The sequence below is a fragment of the Medicago sativa genome, chromosome 1, assembly GCF_051527215.1.
Source record: "Medicago sativa cultivar Bolivia chromosome 1, Bolivia_mono, whole genome shotgun sequence".
NCBI classification, from domain to species: domain Eukaryota; kingdom Viridiplantae; phylum Streptophyta; class Magnoliopsida; order Fabales; family Fabaceae; genus Medicago; species Medicago sativa.
This window is the reverse complement of record NC_140749.1, coordinates 51852568-51877552: the sequence shown is the minus strand read 5'-3', so window position 1 is coordinate 51877552 and position 24985 is coordinate 51852568. Positions and strand designations below refer to the sequence as shown.

The window sequence follows — 24985 nt, the reverse complement described above, 5'->3', positions numbered from 1 at the left end:
TAGGAACATTCTTTAACATTTAAATATGCATTTTCCTTATAAAGAAAGTTATTTCTATATTTTATTTATTTTTTTTGAAAGGAAAAAATATTTTAATTGGTGATACTTTTTTGGTGGATTTTAGGGTGAGGGTTCTATTAAGTCCCTCACCGATGAACCACTTTGAACAACAAACAAGAGCCATTGGATTAATCAAGCTCAAAGATTGTATTATACACCGTACATCCAGATCACATCTCTCTTCTTTTTCCTCCTACACTTTTGCTCCCAAGACTCCATAACCACCGTCACAAATCCCTTCAACAAGTTATCCTTGTCTCAACATTTTTTCCGGTCAACTTTCACCCCGACCATTTGAGATGTATTTTATGGATATGGGAGTTATTTCAAACAAGACTAAAGGAAATTCAGCAGGAATGAACTTCCTTGCAAAGTCTAAATCCGCAGCCGATTTAATCAAATCGCAAATCTGTTTTCTTTTATTAAGATGTGAATGATGACTATAGAAAGTGAAGGAACAACAAGGTTTGATATGTTTGTTTAAAAATCTATGTTTTTAAAAAAATCTATTTTCTCTTTCGAGATGCAAGAGCAGCCATATAATTTTAAATTGAAAGTAAGGTTTTTTATTGTGCAAAATCTATATTTCATGAAATGCTTAGATATGAAATTAAGGGTTTTGATTGCCAAAATGAAGAGTTTTAAGAATTTTTTGGCCAGATTTGATCGGGTAGCACATTGGTGCCATTAATGGCACCGTGCCATTAAATCTGGATCATTAATGGCACCAAGATAGATGTTTTGTGTGGCCCAGATGCAATGACAATGTGCTTGTATGACCCAGATTTAATGGCACAATGTCATTAATGGCACCAAAGTGCTGCCCAGATTGATCTGGGTGTAGATCAGATAGTGGATTGATATCTCTAGAAGGGCAGAAGTTGAACAGATGCAGAGAGATGAGTGGGGGAGAGGGGGTGGGGTAGAGATTGTGTGAGGAAATACGTGTTCTCATTCTTGTCTCTAACTCATCCAAACTTTTTAAATTAATCTGATGGTGTCTAAAAGTGATCCACCGGTGAACCACTTATTTGATAGCTCACCCTAGACACCACCTATTTTTTTAGTTTAAACTTTTTTATAAACGCATTTACATGTTAAATTTTGTGTCCAATGAACTCCTTATATTGTTTAAAGTATGGGGTCTTAAAAAATATTTGAAAGACATAACCCCATCCATTAACTAGTTTTTTGTTGATTGAATTGATTACATGGATTAATGACTGGATTGATTGAATGGTGGATTAATGGATGTAATTGCCACCCTGTTGGCTCTCGTGACTTTATTTTTTGATATAATGTTGGCTCGTTACTGATATAGAGATATGTAGGTTTCTTAAATCGCACCACACTTCGACTCCAAATTCATAACTATGTTTAAAGAAAAACTAAGGATTGACTCCATGCATATAAATGACCAATTGATATAACTCATTTTCTAACGTTCAAATTAGAATAATCAAATATTGACCTAAATGGGATTTATGAACAACCACTACAGGACTAATTTGCACTAAACCAGAAGCATGCCTCAATTAAGAACATATATACGTGTGCATGACTATCTCTGGCACATCTACATGTGCCGTGGTAGGGTGATTAAACATAAATGAAGGCTTCTTACCTTTTCATTTACAACAATCAGTACCTACGTTAGGTCGTCCTACAGGTAAATGGTGTTGTTAAATTCATCCAGGAGAGCCAAACCAACACAGAATTCCCAGTGAGAACTTAAATTGGCAGCATTCTGCATCTTCATATATTATTGCATCCCGAAACTGGTTTTGCTAGAATCCGCTGCCAACATAACTTCATAGAGTAATCAAGCTGCAAAACAGTGTTCACTTTGACCTGGTTGTGTATCTGTGTATCCAAAAATGGCATGCCCAGAAGAGCACCTTTTAGAACGCACAATTTCAATTGAAACCCACAGTAACTCATGAACTGACCAAGACTAACTTGTCAAGTGTATGCCAGTACTTAAATAGCAAAGGGCCGTACAAAACTGCATTTCAGGCTTGGTTTGGTCCTTATCCAATATCAGTATATTCAGAGAATGCTATACAATCATCAAGGCCTGGGATTAACTCAGCTACATAATCATGGGGGACCACTCCAAAATTTTCCCTTTCCAGTGAACTTTCCTCATTCAAATCAAAGGTGAAATTGTTATCCATGTTAAATCCAAATTCGTCCATAGTGGATGAAGGGAGATCCAGTGTCAGTTCCTGAAGCGACAGCACTGGCGGCAATAACTCAGCCTGATGGCGATGCATTTCATTAGAATCCACTGAAGCTCTTTTGGTCTTTGACCTTGACAGCTTAGTAATGTCGGAGATGGAAGACCTTTGCTTTCCAGAAGATTGTATCTTGGAACCAGGTCGAGACCTTGCATCATTTGTCGGGAATGGTGATGAAGCCCATCCAGAACTGTCTTCTTCACAAGCTTTTGTTATATCCCTGAGGGAAAAACATGCAAACAAAAAAGAGAAGCACCATAAGAAACTCTCCAACAGTAACCAAGAAAAAAATGAACACTTCATAAACTAAGCATTCAGGGAAATTGACAGATCTATCAAAACCACATTATTTTCATAATTAATTTTTTGTTGAGGTAAACAATTGCCAACTGCAACAATGGAGATTTATTTCACGTACACATAGAATTTACAAGTGTAAATTATGAAGAAATTCAATGAGGTCTGAAGTAGCAAAAAAGAACATATACTTCATTGGATCATTCACCCTTGGATAAAGAATATAAATATTTTCATTTCAGCATGACAAGGGTATACTTTGGTGAAAATAAATGCAGATCTTCCCCATAAAGCAGACTAGTCAAACTAGCTACAGTGCTAACTGTATAAGCCAAGATCATAATTGCAAAGGGTGAAGTTAAAAACACAGGTCAAAACTCAAAAAGTATCTCTTCAACAGATCAATGTAACAGAAATTAAATATAAACAGTTTATACTCTAAAGTGGGTATCAGTCTCCAACCAAATCAATGTAACAGAAATTAAATATAAGCAGTTTATTTATACTCTAAAATGGGTATCAGTCTCCAACCACCAATATCAACCCTGTTGTTACATCATATTCCAGACAAATTTTTATCTCAATACTGATTCATACATTTTAACAGAAGAACCAAGAAAAAGACCAACAATTCTCCAATGTACAGATAAACAATAAAGGATATAATATGAATAATTGAATATGTCAACCGTTCCTTGCCAAACGACACGCTTTCTTGGAAATCAAATACGGAAGCAAACCAGGCCGGACAACTCACAAGAACCTAAAATTACTGGAAGATATAATTTGATACTAACTCCGTCCCTAATTATAAGACCCTTTTGAAAATATTTTTGAAAGACCCCTTTGGTATTTCCAACAACATTAATTATTTCGTTGCCAACATACCCCTATTTATTTTATCTTTTTCTTCAATCAATAATAAATACTGTGTTGAAAACATAAACTAATACTCTCCCTCAAAAGAATAAAACTGTAAAAGCAATTGTAATTACAAACAAATTTAATACTAATATCAACTTTCTTAATTCCTGTGATTTGATCAAAAGGGTCTTATAATTAGAGACGGAGGTAGTATTTAACTTGATGAAAACTAATACATTCTTCGCAAAATTTGAACAGACCACACCACTGAACCGAATTTTAGTTTATAAATGATAAAAACTAAATCAGATACTCCAAACTTCATCGACACATCATACCATGAACTAAAAACCATTACATGCATTCAACCGTACCTGAAACGATTCTCAGCAGCAGAATAACACATTTTAAGATGATCATCTCTTGTGTGCTTTAAAGACGGTGGCGCTTCATCCCCTTTTATTGATAACTTTATAACAGATGGAAATGAGGATAAGGAATCACTTTCCTCTTTCGGGAACTCCAGAGTGATATCCACCTGATCTGCACTCACCGGCATATCTTCACCCTGGTTAGAGAGGAATATGTTGTCATTCTCTGGCCTACTTCTCATGTCATCCAGTGCAGCTGCAATTAACTTCTTGCTCTTGGCTGAATTAGCAAACGTCATCCTTTCATAGGGTTTGATCGGGGGATTTTGTGAGTGCTGGCCAATTGAAGTGAAAAAACTCTGATCGAAATAGAGACCATTGCAAGTTGCAGGTGGATTTTGCCTGCGGTCAACACGTGACCCCACCTTCCAGACAGAAGAAAGCAACGCAAAAAAGTGCTTCTGCAGTAATAACTCTCTATTTGCCTGCTCAGAAGCAACATCTAACAATATTCGAATGTTATCCTGCAAAAAGAGACCATGTTACAGATCGATGAATAAAGGATATAGAGATAAGAGGAAAATAAATTGAGAAAGAATTAAAATTTATTTAGATTAACAGCAAGAAGACAGATCCCTTTCAAGGGTTGCCCTGATTGGTAAACTGGACCCAAACCTAAGCCCAAAGTCCTACAAGTCTATTCCTGCAGGTCCAAGATGAAAGGAGGTGCCAATTGTTAAGCAAGGAGCATAAGTGGGTCTGATAAAGGTGAAAAAAGCATGGAGGTGCCAATAGTCATAGGGATATAGCCCTTAGTAGCTGTGAGCCTGTGCTGTTGTTCTTTGTAAACAATTCCAGTTAAACTCAATACTGTTGAAGAAAGATATCATATTAGAGGTGTAAACCCTTGAACCTCTCAATCAATTAAGATGGTTTCTATTGTGCAATTGGTAGAGCGGAAGTTCTCTTTAATTGCAATGACAAGAAGCTCTGTAAATTGGCGGGAGCAAGGAGGATTTCAGGGGACATCATCACTGGCTAGTACCATGGTTAGTAGGTGGGGTGAAGAGTGTGAGAGTACCTAAAGATCATCTCGCTTTCAGTTTCTGAAAGGACTGGAGAGGAGCCCAAAACCATATGGAATGCTTCTAAAAAAAATTCTAGAGGCTCCCCATGGTTGTACCATGTATGTAATCTGCCTTACCAAGAACTCATTATGCTTCAAGTGTGGACAGAATTATAATCCCTACCCATCAATTGTTGGTTTCGGATCCGCTCCAAAGGCCCATTAAGGCTGAGTTACTAAGAGTCAGCTATATTGTTATTATTAGTTGTATCATAGCGATAATTGTTTTCCATTTGCAATTGTGTGGAATTTTTCTTTTTTGTAAATATAGGAGTTAATTTGGAGTAACTAGTTTCCTTATTTGATTATACACCCTAGGTTATTTATACCCTAATGTGTTTTGTATCATATCAATGAGAAATACAGAGAATTTCACATGGTATCAGAGCAAAAGTTTTGAACTTCTGATCCGTAACAAGAAAAATAAAGGTTTCTCATGGGCGATGATCTGAGAAGCTCAAGCATCTCTGATGCTAGCCCACAGCCAGGGCTGGAAACACTACCATGCATGCCAAAACAATTCTCATTACTGGGCCATAACTGTTCACATCTACCGTCAAGGAAAAGGTAAAGACAACTACATCGCTGGAGAGGCTAAACAGCCAGCAAAGTCTGATCCAAACCACGCAAAGTGGAAACTTAAAGAGCAGTTTAGTGATATCATGGTTACTCAATTCCATGACAAATGAGTCAAACGAAAATTTCATGTACTACGATACTGCTGCATAAAATATGGAATGCAGCCAAGGAGACCTACTCAAATGTGGACAAAACTTCAGCCATATTTGAGATCAAAAGCCACTTATAGTTGGAAATCGATAGGCACTTCATCGAGGAGAAGATTGATAATGGGCTAATTTCCTTCAGCACAATCCTCAAGTCACCAAACTGCTGACATCTCGACCGAGGCACTCCTTAGAGCCAACTATGAAAAATTAAGATTCAAGTTGGGCACGATCGACATCTATGACCCAACTTGAGGGGGAATGTTGGTTGCGGAACAAGGCCGAGCCACATAGGGACAGCTGTATTGCTAGTTTTAGATGTATCATAGGCCAAGCCAGCACACTATTGTTCAGATGAGATGTGTAAGATATGAAGGCTCTCGCTGATGACCTTTTTCTAAACAAAAAAGAGGTCACAGATGAGTGCTTGAACAGAAATATCAAGCTCTTTCAGCAAAGTCAGATTTTCTGTTATATGTACATCTTTATATCTGTGTACCCGACTACCCGTGTAGCTGATGTGTATAACTTAAGGGTCCAGCAGCAACTGCCAGTAAGAGTTTTTAAGCTTAGTAGCAACAGAATTCTGTTAAGCTTAGACCGCAGTTAAGCCTCTATAAATAGCTCTCTGTTCTTTTAAAATTACGAGAAGATTAGACACTTCTAAAATTTATAGTTTATATTTTCCGATCTCTACAACTTTAAACAACTTTAAAGTTCAAACAACATAGTAAATAAAATTTGCAATACAAAGATAGGTTAAAATAGACGAGATCACTACTATGACATGCAAATAATAAAATTGGAAATACAAGACATGTTAAAATTGCAGGTCTAACCTCTGTTACTTTAAGAGCCTTTCCAGAGGCTGTAGAGTTTATTTTCTCATGATTTGTATTGTCCATAGAGAACAAGACGTATTTTTGGAATAATTCTCTGAACCTCTCACAACAATGGACAGGATGACGAAATCTCCCCCTATATGCCCCACCAGCAGTCATGCTATAAAGCATTTCACTAACAAAGCTCCAGTTAGGACCATATTCATGAACAACTGCACATAATATTGCATCCTCCTGAGGCAACCAAAAATCAGCTGATGGAATACAATCTTTGTACCAAATATTTCCCTTCTTCAGTTTTTCTGATTTTATTATAAACACACGTTTCACAGGCATTGGAGTGATGGTTATTTTTCCTCCCATCCTACTCCTGCCAACTGTTTTCTGTTCTGACACAACCAGACTTTTATATGGATCTGATTCTGCATGTTCATCCTGCATATCTAACGAGTTGGATTCTAAATCTGAATCATAGATGTCAATAAGATCCCTCTTGGACTTTTTGGACTTCTTAGATCTCTTTTCTTCTTCACCATCAGCTGTTAATTTAGACTTCTTGCGTTTTTTATGCATACTTGAACTTGGAGACACAAAATCAGGACTAGTGACAACATCATCGTCATCTATGACCATTGGCACTGCTCGTAGCTCGTCTTTCACAGTTCTTACACCAGAGGTTAGAGATCCTTTCTTCAGAGATTTGAACTTTGTTTTCTTTGGTTTCTTTTTAGGCTTGGGCTTTGACTCACTTGGTGCTTGAGTCCTGCTGAAAAATGGAAGATACAGATATCTCAGGTATTTTCATATTTAGTGTTACCTTGTTTCCATCTATTTCAAACTATCACAACTAAGCAGATTTTCAGCCAGGATTAATACAAAAACCCTACCCTCAACGTAAACACAGTCCATAAAATGATATTACATTATAAGGCGACAAAGTTTGTTTCCATAGAGATGGTAGTACAGATTATTTTTTTCAAAGCCAATGAAGGAGGAGACAATGAAAGTTCAGTGCTGACTTACTTTTTATCTGCTTCAGCTTCCTCTTTCAGTTTAGCTTCATATTCAAGTTCCTCCATTAACTACACGAACATTAAAGCAAACATATTAAACCATAACCACAACCACAAGTCAGGAAAGAGAACAAAAGGAAATCAACGTTGATCCAACAGACCTGATGTTGAGCCAAGGCCTCTACTTGCTGCCGATAAGCCGTTGTTGCAAAATCAGCATCCCAGCCTAATATACAGGCCAAGAAAAGATAGTAGTAAATCCCACAATTGTATCATGCATACAGAACAAACAAATTTGGAAGTTTATTTGTGACTACTAATTAGCTGAATAAGTTGATATGGTAATAAACATTACAAGCATAGAAATTCATCCCTTAGACCAATTTTAAATTTTAAGTTCATTTAAAAAGGACAAGCAACCCACTTAGTGGGATAAGACTTGGTTGTTGTTGTTGTAAAAAGGACAAGCAACTTAAGTAGGTTTATAAATGGTTCCAGGTCTGATGAACGTGCAGAACAACATAAACTATAGGTTATTATATAGCATGTCTTATAATTTATCAGCTAAAACTATGTTGGAGATATATTATTTGGATACTTCCATAAATATATCATAAATAGCAACAGTTTCAAAAAAAATTGATTCGGAGGGAGAGGTGCATACTTTCATATACAAGAGGCTCCTCATCTTCGTCAATTTCGGCTTCCATCTCCTCCTTATACCTTTCAATGCGATCCAATTCCCACTCTGTGTCCTCAATCCTGGCTTCAGATTCCAAGGCTGCTTTATCTATAATTGGATCCCACAGCTCTAGAAAACGAATGGCGTATCGGTCAATAGGGCGTAGCTCATTCTCAAAGGCTGATAAAGCCTGTCCAGCTGCAGCTGCAGCTTCCGCCATCTGTTTGACATCTGCCAGCATGTCAACATCATCATCCTTGGCAACAACAGCGGGTAGTTTATCTTCGTTAGGATCACCTCCATTTAACATTAATTCATTCTCTTTATTCAAATTGGAGACAGATTCACCCAACTCTTGAGGCTCATCATCCTCATTTACATACTCATCCTCTTCAAGTCTCCCACTGGCTTCTTCTGTAAATTCCTGGTTATCCACAGCTTCTTCCAGTTCACGTGTCTTCAGGGCCATATAATCTGCCTCATCTTCAACATGTTTTAATGCAGCATCTACATCTGCATTAGTTACAGAAACTTCTCCACTGTTCTGGTTTTTCTCCTTCGGCGTATCTTTAATTGAGAGTGTTCTATGACCTGAAAATAGTTCCATAGGATCAAGCTTCTTAAAGAACTCAGTATTATAACCCCCACTCTGTATAACCAGATCATCAAGTGCGCGCTTTTGCTTTGCTTTCTTCAAAATATTCTCCTCAATGGTGCTCTCACTAATCAATCGATATATATGGACTTCACGCGTCTGGCCAATTCTGTGGCACCGATCTTGAGCTTGTTGATCCATAGCAGGATTCCAGTCACTATCATAAAAAATAACTGTGTCAGCTCCAACTAGATTGATACCAACACCCCCACTACGAGTTGACAAGATGAAAAGAAAATATTTGGGGTTTGTGTTAAAACGCTGCATTAAGGTCTGCCTCTCCTCTGGTTGGGTTGATCCATCTAAGCGCATGTAAGTATAACCATACAAATTAATGAAGGCTTCTAATATGTCAAGCATCTTAGTCATTTGAGTGAATATCAGAGCTCGGTGACCTTCTGATTTTAATTTCCTCAGCAAAATCGCTAGCTCCTGCAATTTTCCACAGTCGAATTGTATAAGTCGCCTGTCTGGGAAATATACTTGCCGACGAACAATTGCAGGCCTGATGGGTGACAATAGTGGTGACAGAATATCAGAGCATTGCTGCTTGTAAGATGGGTGCAGAAACACTGTTGTCTCACTTTTACTGCACCAGCAAACAGGAGGGGATGCTCGGGCGGCAGGAATCGCAAACATGAAACTTTCAACCACATCAATCATCCTTTGAAATCGTTCAACTGGGGAGAGAACAATGTCAGCCAGTTTTGATGGGAACAAGTATGAAACAGGGTTTGCCTTCTTTTGATGAATATCATATACAGGATGCCTTATGGTAACAAGGTCCCTTAGAGTCGTTGAGTAGATGGGTCTTTTTTTACACCTCAAGGAGTTCCACCATGCAATAGCTGTTGCACGTTCCTTTGCCTCTCTTATCCTCTCTTCCCAAATTGCCTTTTGAATCTCTTCAAAAATGTTTGTTCCTAACTGCTTTTTCTGACATTTCAGTCCGGGCTTAATTACTTCCAGGTCAGCCCTATCAGTGCGTTCCATAATTAAAGTTGCAGGGGTCTCAATAGCTTGCACTTCATCACTCTCCCAAGATGTCATGCTATAGTCAAGATGAGTAAATCGAAGACCCAAACCTTCTAAGTCGACTGTAGAAAAGGAGCTAGGCAAAAGCATGGAGCAAATAGAAGAACTTAACTGAGTATGAATCCCACACATATCAAAAGAACTGACGATTGGACGGCCCTCAAATAGGTCAGGATGATTACAAACCTTACGAAGTTGCATGATGATACTAATCATCCCAAAAAAATTGGCATTTGCAAGAGTAGCTTGAGTCTCTGAGCTAGCAATAAAATCTTCGTACAAATTCCTCTGCCTCTTTGACAGCCTACAGTATATGACATGCTCATGTTTCATTGGAAGTTGCTTTTCTACATCTCTCTTCAATCGACGGAGTAAGAACGGACGAAGGACATTATGCAGGCGATCTACAACCTCCTTATTAACTTTTTCCTCTCCCTCGACCATTCCTGATATAGGATTGCAAAACCAATCCTTAAACTCTTGGTGTGACTGGAAAACATGGGGCATCAAGAAATGCATGAGAGACCACAGTTCCATGAGATCATTCTGTAGTGGTGTACCAGTCAACAGAATTCGTCGTTTTGAATTGAAATTCAACAGTGTCTGCCACCTTTGTGATTTCCAATTTTTAATGAGGTGAGCTTCATCTAAGATCAAGTATTTCCACTTTTTGCGCTTGAAAACTTTGGAATCCTGAATAACTAATCTATAAGTTGTTATGCACACATGAAATGAGTTTGGTTTTAACCATCCTTGTCTTTTATTTTTTCGCTCCTTTGCGCTTCCGAAATAGGTCAAAATTTTGAACGCAGGACACCATTTCAGAAATTCAGTCTCCCAGTTAAGCATCACACTAGTTGGCACCACAATTAGATGTGGACCCCAAATCCCCTTTTCGCAGGCAAGATGTGCTAGCAAAGCTATAGTCATAATGGTTTTTCCAAGCCCCATTTCATCTGCCAAAATTCCATTCAGCTTTTTTTCATACATTGTTACGAGCCAATCCAATCCAATATGTTGATATTCACGAAGAGAGTACTTGAGTAGAAAGGGAAATTTTGTACGCACTTTAGTTGTGGAGAAAGTGTTTCCAGTTGGTTGTACTGATCTTGCAGCAGCAGCTGCATCAGCAATTATATCCTCACTTTCTCTTTCCTCTGAATTTTCACAAGGTGCTTCCCCCTGCTCTGCCTGGGTCTGTACGGTAGCCAGTTTCTCACCGGAATTCATAACTTCATCCACAGAAATATCAGGATCTTTCTGCTTAGCATTATCATGGACTGGTGAATTCTGCTGGTCTTCTGATGAAGCAGAAGCACAATCTGACTCATCTTCCTGATCCCAATCATCACTCAGGTCCTAAAAAGTAAAAGAGGAAAAAAGTGAAATGATGGTTTTAATAATAACGAATTCAGCCATAAGTAACAACTAGAGAAGAATACCACCTACCTTTTTATACCTTGCAAGCAGTTCCTCAACAGGCATGTCACTCTCTTTTTGTAGTAATGCAATCTACATATAATAGCTTTGTTATGAGGATAGAAAACTTTGGTAAATATTCTTAAACTCTAAATATTATTATTCAGAAGTATCGTAGAAGGAAAATAAGCTGATTAGCGCTTAACCTCATCCTTTGGATCAATTGCATCAACTCTGTCCAGTTTTTCTTCCTCGGATAAGGTTGTTTCATCGTCCTGATCATTGTAATAAAGTTAAGACACAGGTTGCCAACCAAGAGATGAAAACAAGTAAATTAGTAAAACCTTCAAGATAGGTAAACAAATTATGCATGGCTTCTTTAATATAAAATACTATCCATTACAAGTATTTAACACATTCTTGACTCTGAAAAACTTTATTTTGAATGGAAGAAAACTATAACTCTGACTAGCAAAAACTCATCACACAACGTTTGAATTTGACAACTTATGAAGCAAAGTCTTGTCACAAGGCGATCACTTCACATCTAGCCGTTCATCTGTTACACAATTAATAGCAAAGCTCTGATTCTCTTCATGTGCAAAGCCTTGATTTGCACATACTAGAGGACACTGAGCATCATAACAAATAGTAATTAGGATAATTGTGAATATCTAGCTTGGGAATAGAACTTGGTTCACTGCCCCAAGACCTTGCTGAGGTTGTGGGATCCATGATATTTAGGACCCACCTCCAAGTTATCCGTCTACTCATATCAATTGATAATGTTATATGCTGATAATTGATATGCTGTCAAAGATTATGTAGGAACATTTCTCCACAAATTGTAGTACATTAGACTGACCCCCCTCAGAAAAAAAAAAAAAAAATATTGTCCCACATCCTCAGCTGCCTTGTTTGTAGTAAGCACCAGTGAGTTTAAAGTATATGTAAGTTCCTATGCATCACTTGTGCAATTAAACAGGGAGATACCAATAGCCTTATACCATTCATAACTTCAGGTATTATTTCAATCTTATAATTAAATATAAAACGTTGACGTTTTCCAGGACATAAGGTAGCAGTTGTGGTTGCTATGAAAATCTCTTAGCACAGCTCAGACATACAGCTGAAAATCATCATTTGTAACTACCAACAACATCTACCTCATTGGTGATCAAAAGCAATCAAAACAAACATAAACATGGAAATATGACAATTATGTCCTCACACACAGTTGTACCTTATCCTCTGTGCCAAACAAAAAGTCACCGTCTTCCTGACAATATTTCATAACACACCAACAAAACAGTTAGCATAAGCAAGTAGTTGGAAGCTGATAATAGCAAAAGAAAAGTGCTAAAAGGGTAAAATATTTTAGGAGTGAGGAAGTGGATAGATATTGTTGATATAATATAAACTCAGATTAAAAATATAACTAATAAATTGGAGGCAAGAAGAATATTGCTCATATTGATTGAAACAGAAATGTGTGGTACATATAAGTAAAGCAGGTCAAAGATCTAAGTGCAACATTATGGAGTAACATAGTTGGTCTCACTATATTCACTCAAACACTTGAATCTAGATCTGTGAGAACGGATCAACCTGGCCCATTCAGGTTGGTCCACCACGGGCTTAACACAAGTGTGAGCTGTGAGAGCACCTATGGTTACATCCAAGCAGAGATATTAGCGATATGTTTTTTATGAGAAATGAGAAATACATTTTTATACTTCTCATGTATGTGAGTTGGCCCAAATCAACCTGAGATAAAATCTGTAGATACAGTCGGCCGGGTTGCCTCACAGGTTAGAGCCTACTTTCACAAAAGTACTCCAATCAATCTAGTTCTCCAGTAATTTGTATCATTAGTGATATTTTAAAAAAAGATAATATATATTAAAAAAAAAAAAAAAGGACCAGATGAACTTGATATTTTCTAAAATTGAAATTAGAGAACAGCTGAACTAGAACAATGGTTGGTCAAGTTGCAAAATACTACTAGTCATGGATTAATTCAACAATAATTATGCACTAACAGCATGAACATTTCTTCTTTTCTAACAGCATTGAGAAGTCATATGTACTTTTGATAATTGGCCCGTGGTTCCCCATCCCTGAAGAACTAAATAAGATGTCATTTTGGAGTAATTTTTTGGGGGAATTAGTTACTTTAGTCCCTGAATAGGAAAGGAGTAGTCACTTTAGTCCCTGAATGATGAGAAATTGCAAAGCAGTCCCTGAATGTAGACTCTGTTGGTCAATTTCAGGGACTAAAGTGACTAACAGAGCCTACATTCAGGGACTAAATTGACTAACGGAGTCTACATTCAGGGACTAAATTGACTAATAGAGTCTACATTCAGGGACTATTTTGCAATTTAACTGCATTCAGGGACTAAAGTGACGACTCCTTTCCTATTCAGGGACTAAAGTGACTAATCTCCCAATTTTTTTCTTAATTAATGAAATTCCATGAGAGAGAGAGAGAGAGAGAGAGAGAGAGAGAGAGGAAGGTAGAGAGAGAACAGTGGGAGATGAAGTCAACACAAATATGGACTTTTGAGACATCAAACAGAGATGGACACTTGAGTTGTCTGATGGATTTATTCTATATCATAATTGATATGAGTAATGAATTATGAAGAGGTGCCCGATAGGAGCTGATATGAAAATTCCATAGTGTCTCAAATAGAGTTGACAATTTGAAAGCATTGCAGCAATTCTAAAACAAATGGGAATTATATCTCTGTAACAAAAAAAAAAAAAAAAAAAGAGGACAAAAATGAAACTTGAACCAAAAATGGATCAAGCGTAAATGTTTGCCAAGAAAAATGAAATTTCACCTCTTCGTCAGAAAAATCAAATGGAACATTTTCATTGGCTGTCTCACTGGGAACCTCTTTGAGATTTTCAGATTGATGAACCTCATTTTGAGATAGATTATTTGTTGGTGTAGCTACATCACCGTTACTGTCATCCTGTAATTAAAAACTGAGCATTACACTAAGCCCTTAACTCACTATGCCATTCAACGCGGTGAAATTAAACACATACAACTTACACAACGTCGACCGAGGACCGTGCTGGAGTCGTTTGTACATATTTCGCTGATAGATATATGATCTCCATTTTCTGCATATATTAGACATGCCTATGTCAGAAACAAGCATACAACAACAACAACCAAGCATTATCCCACTAAGTGGGTTCATAACTTGTGCAAATTAAAAAGACCGCATACCTGATGCAAGTTCTTCCTGACCATCAGGATCACCAGTTCTAACTATTTGTCCACCATCTTCACTACTCTCTGGACTACTTTCCTGCCTTGCCAATTCTCCTAATTGCAAAGAAACCAATGGCATAATAAATGATCCAGTCTATTAAGGTAATCACACTAGATATACTGCGTCAGAGCTGGCCACCAAATGGTTTTCTTTTAAAAAAGGTATATATTGACCATCCTAGCTATCGCTAAGTAAAACTTTTATATCGTTTATATTGCCCTCCACTAAGTGAGAACAACAAAGAATTCCATAATGAAAAAAAGGTTGGTTTATATAATAAAAATTTCATATCCTATCCCTCTACCAAATAGAATATTTCTTATCCTAGGGATGCTGCCTTTGTGAATCAGGAGGTACGTTTGTAGCAGCGCAAACGATGTGGCAGCAAGCACATATGTCGGTTTTAGAGGAAGACTTGATGGCCCTTTTGGAAGCTATCCGATTTGCCCGTGCTAAGGGGTGGGGTAAAGTGATTTTTGAATCAGATTCTAGTACTTTGGTTAACGCCCTCTCAACGCAACCACATGGAGCTTCTGAGTTTTATGCAATAGTTTCTGTTATTAAGAACCAGTTATCTATAAATTCCAACTTCGAGGTGAAATTTATCAGGTGACAAGAAAATATGGCTAGTCACCAAGTTTTTGAGTATTCTCCTACTTGTATTGAACCTTTTCTTCTTAATGATATGAGTTAATTGTGCTTCTGTCAAAAAAAAGAAAAAAATTCTTATCACGAAAAATCACCTTTATCTCCAGCATAACGTTTGAGTAACTCCTCAATTGGAAGATCCATTTCGCTGTGCAAAGCTGCCAATTCCTCTTGCCGTTCTTCTTTAGTTATAAGAGCCTCATCTTCCTCGAGCGTTTGCTCATCATCATCCTGAAAATATTAAGTCCATATATGAGATTGGACCAGTATTCACCCATTTGGAACAATAAACATGATAATCAGATGAGAAAGACGGTAATGGTGTTGTTCAACTTCCAATAGAAAAATGATGGTTGCAAAATACTCTTTCATGCGCAGATGGTTAAATTAAAATTTTCCTAATTAGAAAATGCAGATATCCTATTACATAATGTTGTTTTAAAGATACAATTTTTTTTAGCACATGGTAAGTTAACAACAAGAGAAAAGAAAATTCACACTTAAGGTGCTAACTCAGTTGTAAAAGCTTAGCCTTGCAGCTTCAAGGTACTTAGCTCAAATCCCTTCGGGGACGGTTGTAAATGGCCATTAGTGCCACTTTTAACTGATAAAATTTCCCACTTCCCCTATTTTTTTAAAACAAAGTTAACAACTAGAAGTCAACCAAAAAGCTTATATCCCACTAAAGGGACTCAACTACATGAATCAAATGACGTTATAATATATGAATAAGTTAAATATGTCACAATTAGAAAATACAGAAAGCATATTAAATAATGTTTTTAAAATAAAAACAAAATAACATAGCTTTATCTCTGGTTGTAAAACAGCCAAAATAAACCTGTGTAGTGGAACCTTATATATCTAAACTAGCAAGCAGACTAAATATTTGTTTCAATGTCAGAATGAAGGCAAAGCACGATCAATTTCCATTATCATGCAGCAGGAATCTGGTAATAACTATTCCAACAAATATGGATTCAGTCGAACAAACAATGTGCAGAGTAACAAAACATATGAAGCAGGAATCTGGTATTAGTTTTTCCAACAAATATGGATTTCAGTCAAACAATGGGCAGATTAACAAAACATCAAAGCCATTTTAAAGCTCATGCAGAGTGAAATGGCACCAATAGGAACCTGTCAGTGTTCTGTAATAAATTCCAAAATAATGATGATGGCATGCACTTGATATAATAAATAAAATAAATATTATAAAGTAGAAAATCTATCCGGGCGTCTGAGAGACAAGTTAAAATCTTAGGCAAACATGTCAAAAAAGTAAAGAATCTGAGAATGGTCTTCAGGAAAGAAAAAAAATACCGATACATCGTCAGATTGTACATCATATTCTTCATCATGATCAGGTGCATCAGGTTTATACTCTGCTACAAAATGGATTGAGAAGTTAGAGAAGGAAGTAATTTCTACTTGTAACTTTAAGGCTACATCTCTCTACCCACCAACATTAGCTTCCTTAGGTTCATTGATAATGTCTCCGCCTATATCTTTGCATTGAAAACTCATCTGATGCTCTGCAGAATTTTTCTCTGCTGGTGCATTAGCATCCACAAGATTCTCGGCCAACATAGTTGAGTATCTGAAAACAAAAGAAATTTGAAATAAAAAAATGTCAGAGCCAAGTAGACTGCTTGTTATTGCAAAAGAAAATCAGCAAAAATAAAAGGAAACTACCTCTCAGTTTGCCCTAAAAGAAACTCAAGCTGTTTGTCAAGTGCCTTTTTCTTTTTCTCATCAAGTTCCATTTGATGCTTGTAAAGAACCTAGGAACACAATAAAGGATGAAATGAAGGACATCAAAGGGCAATCATGAAAATGATGCCAGCAATCAAATCATTTTAATAATTCATATTACCAGCTTTTCTATTTTTGTCCAAAACTTCTTAACATCCTTAGAAATATTTAGTGCAACTTTTCTTAACCGCTGCTCTTCTTCCTGTACAAGATGCAGTTCTCATCACACAACAGTGCAGTGGGGGTAAAAAAAAACGTGCACAGTGACGATTAAAAGCTTTCTGTAAACAATTTATTTATAGAAGAGAAATCAGAACCTTCATCTTCTTTTCACCCCTTGTAGCTGGATCTAACATGCCTTCTTTGCTGGCTTTTAAAGCAACTTTCTTTGCCTGAGCTAATTTCCATTTCCTCTCTGACTCGAAGTCCTGCGAAACAAAAAGCATAGCAAGCAAAATCATATAAACTAAAATATACACCGTAGAAATCATTTCAGATGTTGCAGTTGAAACAAGTAGGTACCTTTGATAGCCACACCATCTCTTCTAAGACATGGTCCCAATGAGTTTTGGGTCGTCTAGGCTCCCTTGAAGCTTCAACAGCCTGACACGGCAAAATTCAATAATTTAAGAAGAAAATGGGAAGCAAGGAATACTGGCAAAAAATAAAATAATAAAAAGTTCCCATTTGATGATTTCTTTCTTCTTCTTTTGGGTGAGTATTTCTCATCTCCTTTCTTATAACTCTCATCATGAACCAACTATCCCAAAAGCTTAAGTTGTTGGGTAAAAGCAAATGAATGGTTTTATATCTAACACCTCTCCTCATGCAACATCCCCTTACTTGAAGCTTGGAAAATGCAGATGCCCACCTACATTGTGCTTAAATTTAACATTTATTTAGAAGAGTACAAGCGGGAAGGATCTAACTCAACTCAATCATTGGCCAGAGAGGCTCTGATACCATAGTTGAATTACCAAGGGGCTGTGTCTAACTCAACCTCAAAGCTAGCACAAGGAGTAAGGATTGACAGAGAAATTTATATCTAGTACTAGAAATATAAAATAAAACAATTCATGTGTTATCATCCTAAGCTTTTGGAATAGTTTGCTCATGACATGATATCGAAACCCCTATTGAGTATTGACCACGAAAGCTCGATCATGTTGCACCCATTCTTCTAATAAACAAGTGAAATTTCAATTCATGGTAAGAAAGCCTATTACAATCCACGCTTCAAACCCAAAGGGCTCTTGCATCTACTAGGACCCCATCCCAAAAGGGGGGATCTCCATCAATAGACTAAGTAATAGATCTTGACACCATATTTTGACTTAGAAAACTTTAAGATTGAATGCAAACAACAATCCACAAAATTATGGAGATGTCAACGAAAGGCTCTAATCTAATCACAAATGGCATATCCAAGTATCGCAAAACTAGATGTTAACAATGTATTCCTTCCTAGATTAAAATACACATGCACCAACCCCTACACTTGAAGACACACACAAACCCCTAGTCTACAAGTTAAACGAAGGAATCCATGGGCTCAAACTAGCTCCTCGTGATTGGTTTGAATGTTTTGCTACAATCCTAATCAAGATAACTTTCAGTTAAAGCAAATGAGATGATACTTATCCGAAAGTATCTTAGGAGTATCCATGAAGTGTCTCAAACGTATTCAGTAATATATAATTTTTAAAATAATAGTAAAAACAATCTGATACTTCGAGGATACATATCCGTAAGTATCCTAGGAGTATCAGTAACCGACACAGATACTTCTCCTATTTTGAAGTATCCAGGCATCATAGGTTCTAACAAATTTTCACCACTGCCTTAGGGTTCTAGTCTTTGAGGATGACGAAGTTAGTCTTCCCTTATTGAGAAGCTCATCTATATGCTCAACACCGAAGTATATTCAAGTTATATCAGCAAAAGCTCGCATGTCTGACTCCACCACTGGTGTTAACAATATCTTCTTACAATTCATGTCATTGCAATTAGTTTAGCTTAGCGCTCAACTAAGCTGCATGTATACAGTGCAGAATTTAGTTACAGATGTCATGGAACAAGATATGTTAGTCTATTGTTCTGTTATGGAGTTGTCAGATTCTGCTATGGTGTTCAGATCAATTTTGCAGATCCTAATTTCTCTCTGCTCCCTATAATAATTATAACTTCCTTTCATTTTATGTTCGCTTTCCTTCCTGCACTGAATTCTCTCACAAAAGCAACAATTTAAATTTCACACACTCGCCCAAACAACCTTAACGTAGGGAAAGGATATCACCCTTTCATACTAAAAAATGGATTAATCCATAAAGCAAAAGATTCATCCAAAGAAACCTATGTTGTTAGCATATTAAAGAGCAATCACTCACTTTCACACCTTTTATAAACACAACGAAAACCTAACCTCAATTCCATACCTCTACCTTTTCATCTCTATTAATCTCTTCTGTGCTTATTTGCATCAAACAATTCTACTCACCAATCTCAATAAGTTTTATATCAGTTAGTTTTACTGCACCCTAATTTCTAATTTCACCCGTTTGTTGAATATAAATAAATCAGTGTCGTCAAATAGCACCTATAGCGCTTTATAGTGTTATAATATCGCAGAATTTTAACAAACCACTATTGTTACACGATACGTAATCTAATACAAAGTATTGTCAAGTAGTGGCTATAGCAGCTCTATAGCTATATAGTGTAGCAGAATTTGATTTTGAACACACAGATATTTTTCGCTACCCACAATTGACAACACTAGTATATATGTCAAAATGACCAAAAAGCGCAATACATAATTATTGTCAAATAGCAGCTATAGCACTGTCACGTAGCGGAATTTGAACAAACAATATTTTTACGCGATCCGCCGAAATAAATTTCCAAAATACCAAAAAAACCAAGCCTCAAATTTAAAGAAACAATAACAAACATAGCAAAAAACTCATCAAAATCAGTAACTACGGTATACATCATTCCAGAGGAAAATAATGCATGAAACCGAAAAAAGCCAAGTCTCAAAATTAAAGAAACAATAACAAACATAGCAAAAAATAATCAAAATAATCAACTACAATATACATCATTCCACATCAAAATAATGCATGAAACCGAATTTTTTTAAAAATAAAACAAAAAAATAACAGAGAAATTAAAATCAATAACTAACCTTATGCCGTTTAGCTTTATACTCAGGATCAATCTTCGACCTTGGACCTTTCGACGCCATTGCATTCACCAAAACTCAAGCATCTATAATATCTATTTACATAAAATTAAAAAAAATTAAAAAAAAACTGATAAAACTCACAGTGATAAATAACCTAATTCGATGCGTGAAGAAAACGTGAAAAGCGTTTCGGATGAAGAAATCGTACCGTGAAGAGTGAAAAAGTAGAAATCGTTCGTTGAAGTTAGCGTCGGAAAACGGTGAGAAGAAGAAGGAGATAGTGATAATGATGAAGAAACGAGAAGAGAAGAGAAGAGAGAAACGAAGTGGTTGTGAAGAGCGTTGAGAATGGTGAAAGTGTGAGTGAGGAAGATGGAAAAACCTAACCAAGAGAGAGAGAAAACGATGATGGTGAAATTAGAAGAAGCTAAATGGTGACGTGGAATGGAGAGGTTGTTAGTTTTAATGAAACGGTGTCGTATTGGATTGGATTAAAGTCACTAATCTCGAGGACACCGGTTTTTTTTGTTTTTTTAATCAAAAGAAAATTATAAAAAATAAGGGTTCATTTTTTAATCAAAAGAAAATTATAAAAAATAAGGGTTCATTTGTTACGGATTAAAATAAAAGTGATTTTGACATAAAATAATTTAGAGATTATATTTTATGAAAATTGGGAATGAAGATTTGTCATACTTATGGCGAGACAAATGGATGTTTAACATGTAAAAATGGCTCTACTTTGATTGTTCATAAAAAAAAAGTTTAGTATTGTTGTGTCGTTAATGATTGAGTATTGCTCTTTAACACTTACTAATAAATGTTTGTTTGTTAACAATACAGATACAAAATAGAGAAAGAGAGATAACAATAACGACGACTAGGGTTTCATTAGAATATCAATTGCTTAATTTTACAAAATGTTATAAGAGAATATATAATAAACCTAATGGACTCTAACTTACTAATATAAAAGCCCAATAACATAGCTCGATACTTTATTATCTAACACCTACCCTCAAACTCATGATGCATCACCAAGAAGCATCGTGAGTTTGTCAAACAAAATACGAAGAAACATGCTAATAAATATAAAGTTCTAACATTACCCCTCAAGCTGAAGCTTACTAAGCTTTAAGCTTGTTACAAATTAACCCAGAAAAATAAACCAAACCAGCTGGTAACAAAACCAATGGAGAGCATCAACCAAAGTGAGTTATCTTCATAGCGAGAGCAGCAAGAACCATCACAATCAACTAATCAAAAAGAGAACCATCCAAACAAAAGAATCGATAGAGAGAAGCAATCATACAGAAGAACCAATAGAGGAGCAACCAAAGAATCATCAAAAGTGGGAGAAGTGCAATCAGAAGAATCAAAAGGGGGCAGAAGTGCAATCAATCAGAAAAATCAAAAGGGGGGAAGAAACCAAATTGTGAGCACTCAACTCACCAAACAACCAAAGTGTGAGAACTCGTCTCACCAAACAACCAAATTGAAGAATCAGAAGGGGGGAAGAAACCAAACTGTGAGCACTCGACTCACCGAACAACCAAATTGAAAAATCAGAAAGGGGGAAGAAGAAACCAAATTGTGAGCACTCGACTCACCAAACAACCAAAGTGTGAGAACTCGTCTCACCAAACGACCAAATTGAAGAATCAAAAGGGGGAGAAGAAACCAAATTGTGAGCACACACTCACCAAACAACCAAAGTGTGAGAACTCATCTCACCAAACAACTAAATTGAAGAATCAAAAAGGGGGAAGAAGAAACCAAATTGTGAGCACTCGACTCATCAAACTACCAAACAAATTGAACCAAGCGAATCCAAATCAAACCAAACTGAACCAAACAAACCATGCAAAGACAAATTGACAAACCAATCCGAACCCATAAATAGAGAACTAGACTCAAACAAATAAAACAGAAAACTGAGACTCATTCGAACACAAAACTCAAACATAAAAACACCCACATCCCAAGACTTACAAAAAGACAACCATACTGATAGGTCAAAATACTAATTCATCACTGTCCATATGCAACCAAAGCCGCATAGACTATATAGGCTATTCCAAGATGTTCTATTCCTTTTACAAATTCATTAAACCAAATCCAATATTCTAGCATACTTAACGAGCTTATATACCAATTGCACGGTTGCAAATAAAAAAACAATCCCAAGGAGCCTAAATATCAATTGAAGGAAGCATGCAACTCACCCAAGAATCAAATTATTTTTTTTCGACAACTTTGACTTAAAATGACAAAAAACACCTTCAATAACAAAAATTGATCAGATTGTGGGTTTTATAAATAAAAAAAACCAACGAGAACCAGCAAAACACCATGAATGGAGCAACAAAGACACATAACAACTGAATCAAAACCAAATAACACGACAGAATCACAGACTCCAACAAAAGTATATCGAACGAAACACACCTTATTTTTTATTTTTTTTAACAACAGAGACAAACAGTGCAAACACAAACGGTGCAAACACGTTCCCAAACATTTGGGAACTCGACAGCGGAAGCGACAACGAGTTCAAGGCGGATCGAACCATGCTCTTGATGCCATGTTAAATAAGCATAAGCTTGGAACTCATCCCAAAAGCTAGCTCAAAGGAGGAGGGTACTCAAGCATATTTATACACTCGACAGCCCGGGAACCTGAGCGATGTGGGACTAACAACAAACTACAAACAACTTCAAAACCAATTTCAACACCCACCCTCACGCCTAGCGTGGGCCTGGGTCAAATTCCCACATCGCAATCCTTAACCCGGCTCTGATACCATGTTAACAATACAGATACAAAATAGAGAAAGAGAGATAACAATAACGACGGCTAGGGTTTCATTAGAATATCAATTGCTTAATTTTACAAAATGTTATAAGAGAATATATAATAAACCTAATGGACTCTAACTTATTAATATAAAGGCCCAATAACATAGCCCGATACTTTATTATCTAACAAGAGGCAATTTAATGTATCAAATTGATAAATCTGACAACTACAATAATATCGAAAGAGTAAAAGAAATTAATACACTTCAATGGAAACAAAAAGTCTTGTAACAATTCAAAGATTGGTGTTGTGGGAATCAAGTTAGTGCAGCAAACTCGTAGACTATTGGAAATGGATTGGGAAATGAAGATTTGTCATACTTATGCGAGACAAATGGATGTTTAACATGTAGAAATGGCTCTACTTTGATTGTTCATAAAAAAAGTTTAGTATTGTTGTGTCGTTAATGATTGAGTATTGCTTTTAACACTTACTAATAAATGTTTGTTAGAGGCAATTTAATGTATCAAATTGAGAAATATGACAACTACAATAATATCGAAAGAGTAAAAGAAATTAATACACTTCAATGGAAACAAAAAGTCTTGTAACAATTCAAAGATTGGTGTTGTGGGAATTAAGTTAGTGCAGCAAACTCGTAGACTACTGGAAATGGATTGGGAAATGAAGATTTGTCGTACTTATGTCGAGACAAATGGATGATTAACATGTAGAAATGGCTCTACTTAGATTGTTCATAAAAAAAGTTTAGTATTGTTGTGTCATTAATGATTGAGTATTGCTCTTTAACACTTACTAATAAATGTTTGTTAGAGGCAATTTAATGTATCAAATTGATAAATCTAGCAACTACAATAATATCGAAAGAGTAAAAGAAATTAATACACTTCAATGGAAACAAAAAGTCTTGTAATAATTCAAAGATTGGTGTTGTGGGAATCAAGTTAGTGCATCAAACTCGTAAACTATTGGAAATGGATTGGGAAATGAAGATTTGTCATACTTATGGCGAGACAAATGTATGTTTAACATGTAGACATGACTCTACTTTGATTGTTCATAAAAAAAGTTTAGTATTGTTGTGTCATTAATGATTGAGTATTTCTCTTACGCAATTGTATCTCTTACACGTTGATCCGGCTCCTTATACATTTCACCAATGAAGTATGGTAAAGCACTATCCATGATTGGCATTACACTCTTGTGTGACAAGCCATCCAAAATGCATCAAAGGCATAGAAAACTGCCTCTCTCTGCCTCCAATCTTCAAATGTGATAAATGTATGAATAAATGGAAAAACTAGAGTAAGAATCTCGTCAGAAATTAATTCACTTACCAATGTTAGACAAGTGCAAGCTGCTTTCGCACTACTCCAAACTTCCTCATTGTTATTTTGTCTTGCCATTAATTCAAGCAACAACGGTACTAAAAGTTGACAACCCCTATCCAACATGAAAAAATCGCTTGACTTAATAAGATATTCAACTTGAGATTTGAGAAGCAAACGTTTATTATTTTCCATCATTACGCTTAAGAGCTCAATTGTGTTGATTGCAATAGACTCTTCATCTTGCAGCAAACTGTTGGTTGTATATTTAAAGATTTCCCCTGCATGGAGTGACAGTTTCTCTTGATAATCCGATGCCATTGAAATTAAGCATTCAAAGGCAGCATTACGAATGCTTGATTTAGGGAAAATTGCTGCTTCACAAATTAATCTGACCAGTAACGACCTTGATTCATCATGTGATACTTGTTCCTTTGCAAAACAAACTGCTTTACAAAATGCTTGTAAAGCTGTCAATCGCACCAAATTATTTTCATGGACAGAATCCATGGCCTTCACAATAGCCAACAATATTTTGTTTATGTAACAGCCCGATTTTTCGCTAGATTTAATTTATTATTTATTTAATTATTGTTTATGTGTGTTGATGATTGTTGTTGTTAAT

At 36.3% G+C, this 24985-nt stretch overlaps 1 protein-coding gene across 4 annotated transcripts; it reads right to left on the bottom strand.

The window, feature by feature from the left end:
* Positions 1 to 1468: 1468 nt before the first annotated feature.
* Positions 1469 to 20648, bottom strand: PIE1 (SNF2 domain-containing protein / helicase domain-containing protein). 4 transcript variants are annotated; one of them, XM_085720695.1, is made up of 21 exons: positions 20421 to 20648; positions 20213 to 20304; positions 17548 to 17628; positions 17343 to 17453; positions 17147 to 17227; positions 16966 to 17054; positions 16734 to 16870; positions 16594 to 16658; positions 15366 to 15501; positions 14577 to 14675; positions 14397 to 14467; positions 14179 to 14313; positions 12573 to 12608; positions 11536 to 11604; positions 11360 to 11422; positions 8203 to 11269; positions 7700 to 7764; positions 7549 to 7607; positions 6523 to 7291; positions 3836 to 4356; positions 1469 to 2520 (listed from the first exon to the last, which is right to left on the bottom strand). In XM_085720695.1, the coding sequence occupies exons 2-21, from the start codon at positions 20270 to 20272 to the stop codon at positions 2091 to 2093; spliced, it is 6144 nt and encodes a 2047-aa protein (XP_085576821.1). In that variant the 5' UTR covers positions 20273 to 20304; positions 20421 to 20648; the 3' UTR covers positions 1469 to 2090. The 4 variants fall into 4 exon arrangements, with proteins under 4 accessions (XP_085576821.1, XP_085576829.1, XP_085576825.1 ...); XM_085720703.1 differs by having other exon boundaries at positions 6523 to 7288; XM_085720699.1 differs by having other exon boundaries at positions 16594 to 16655.
* Between the last annotated feature and the right edge of the window lie 4337 nt (positions 20649 to 24985).

Bases quoted from the DNA above. Each gene is read 5' to 3' on its own strand.
- PIE1 (XM_085720695.1), bottom strand. From the start codon at position 20,272: ATGGCGTCGAAAGGTCCAAGGTCGAAGATTGATCCTGAGTATAAAGCT. The intron at 17,228-17,342 runs GTTCTGATTTCT...CATCTTGTACAG, and splicing joins GGGGTGAAAAGAAGATGAAG to GAAGAAGAGCAGCGGTTAAG. The intron at 12,609-14,178 runs GTGAAATTTCAT...AAATATTGTCAG, and splicing joins TTGATTTTTCTGACGAAGAG to GAAGACGGTGACTTTTTGTT.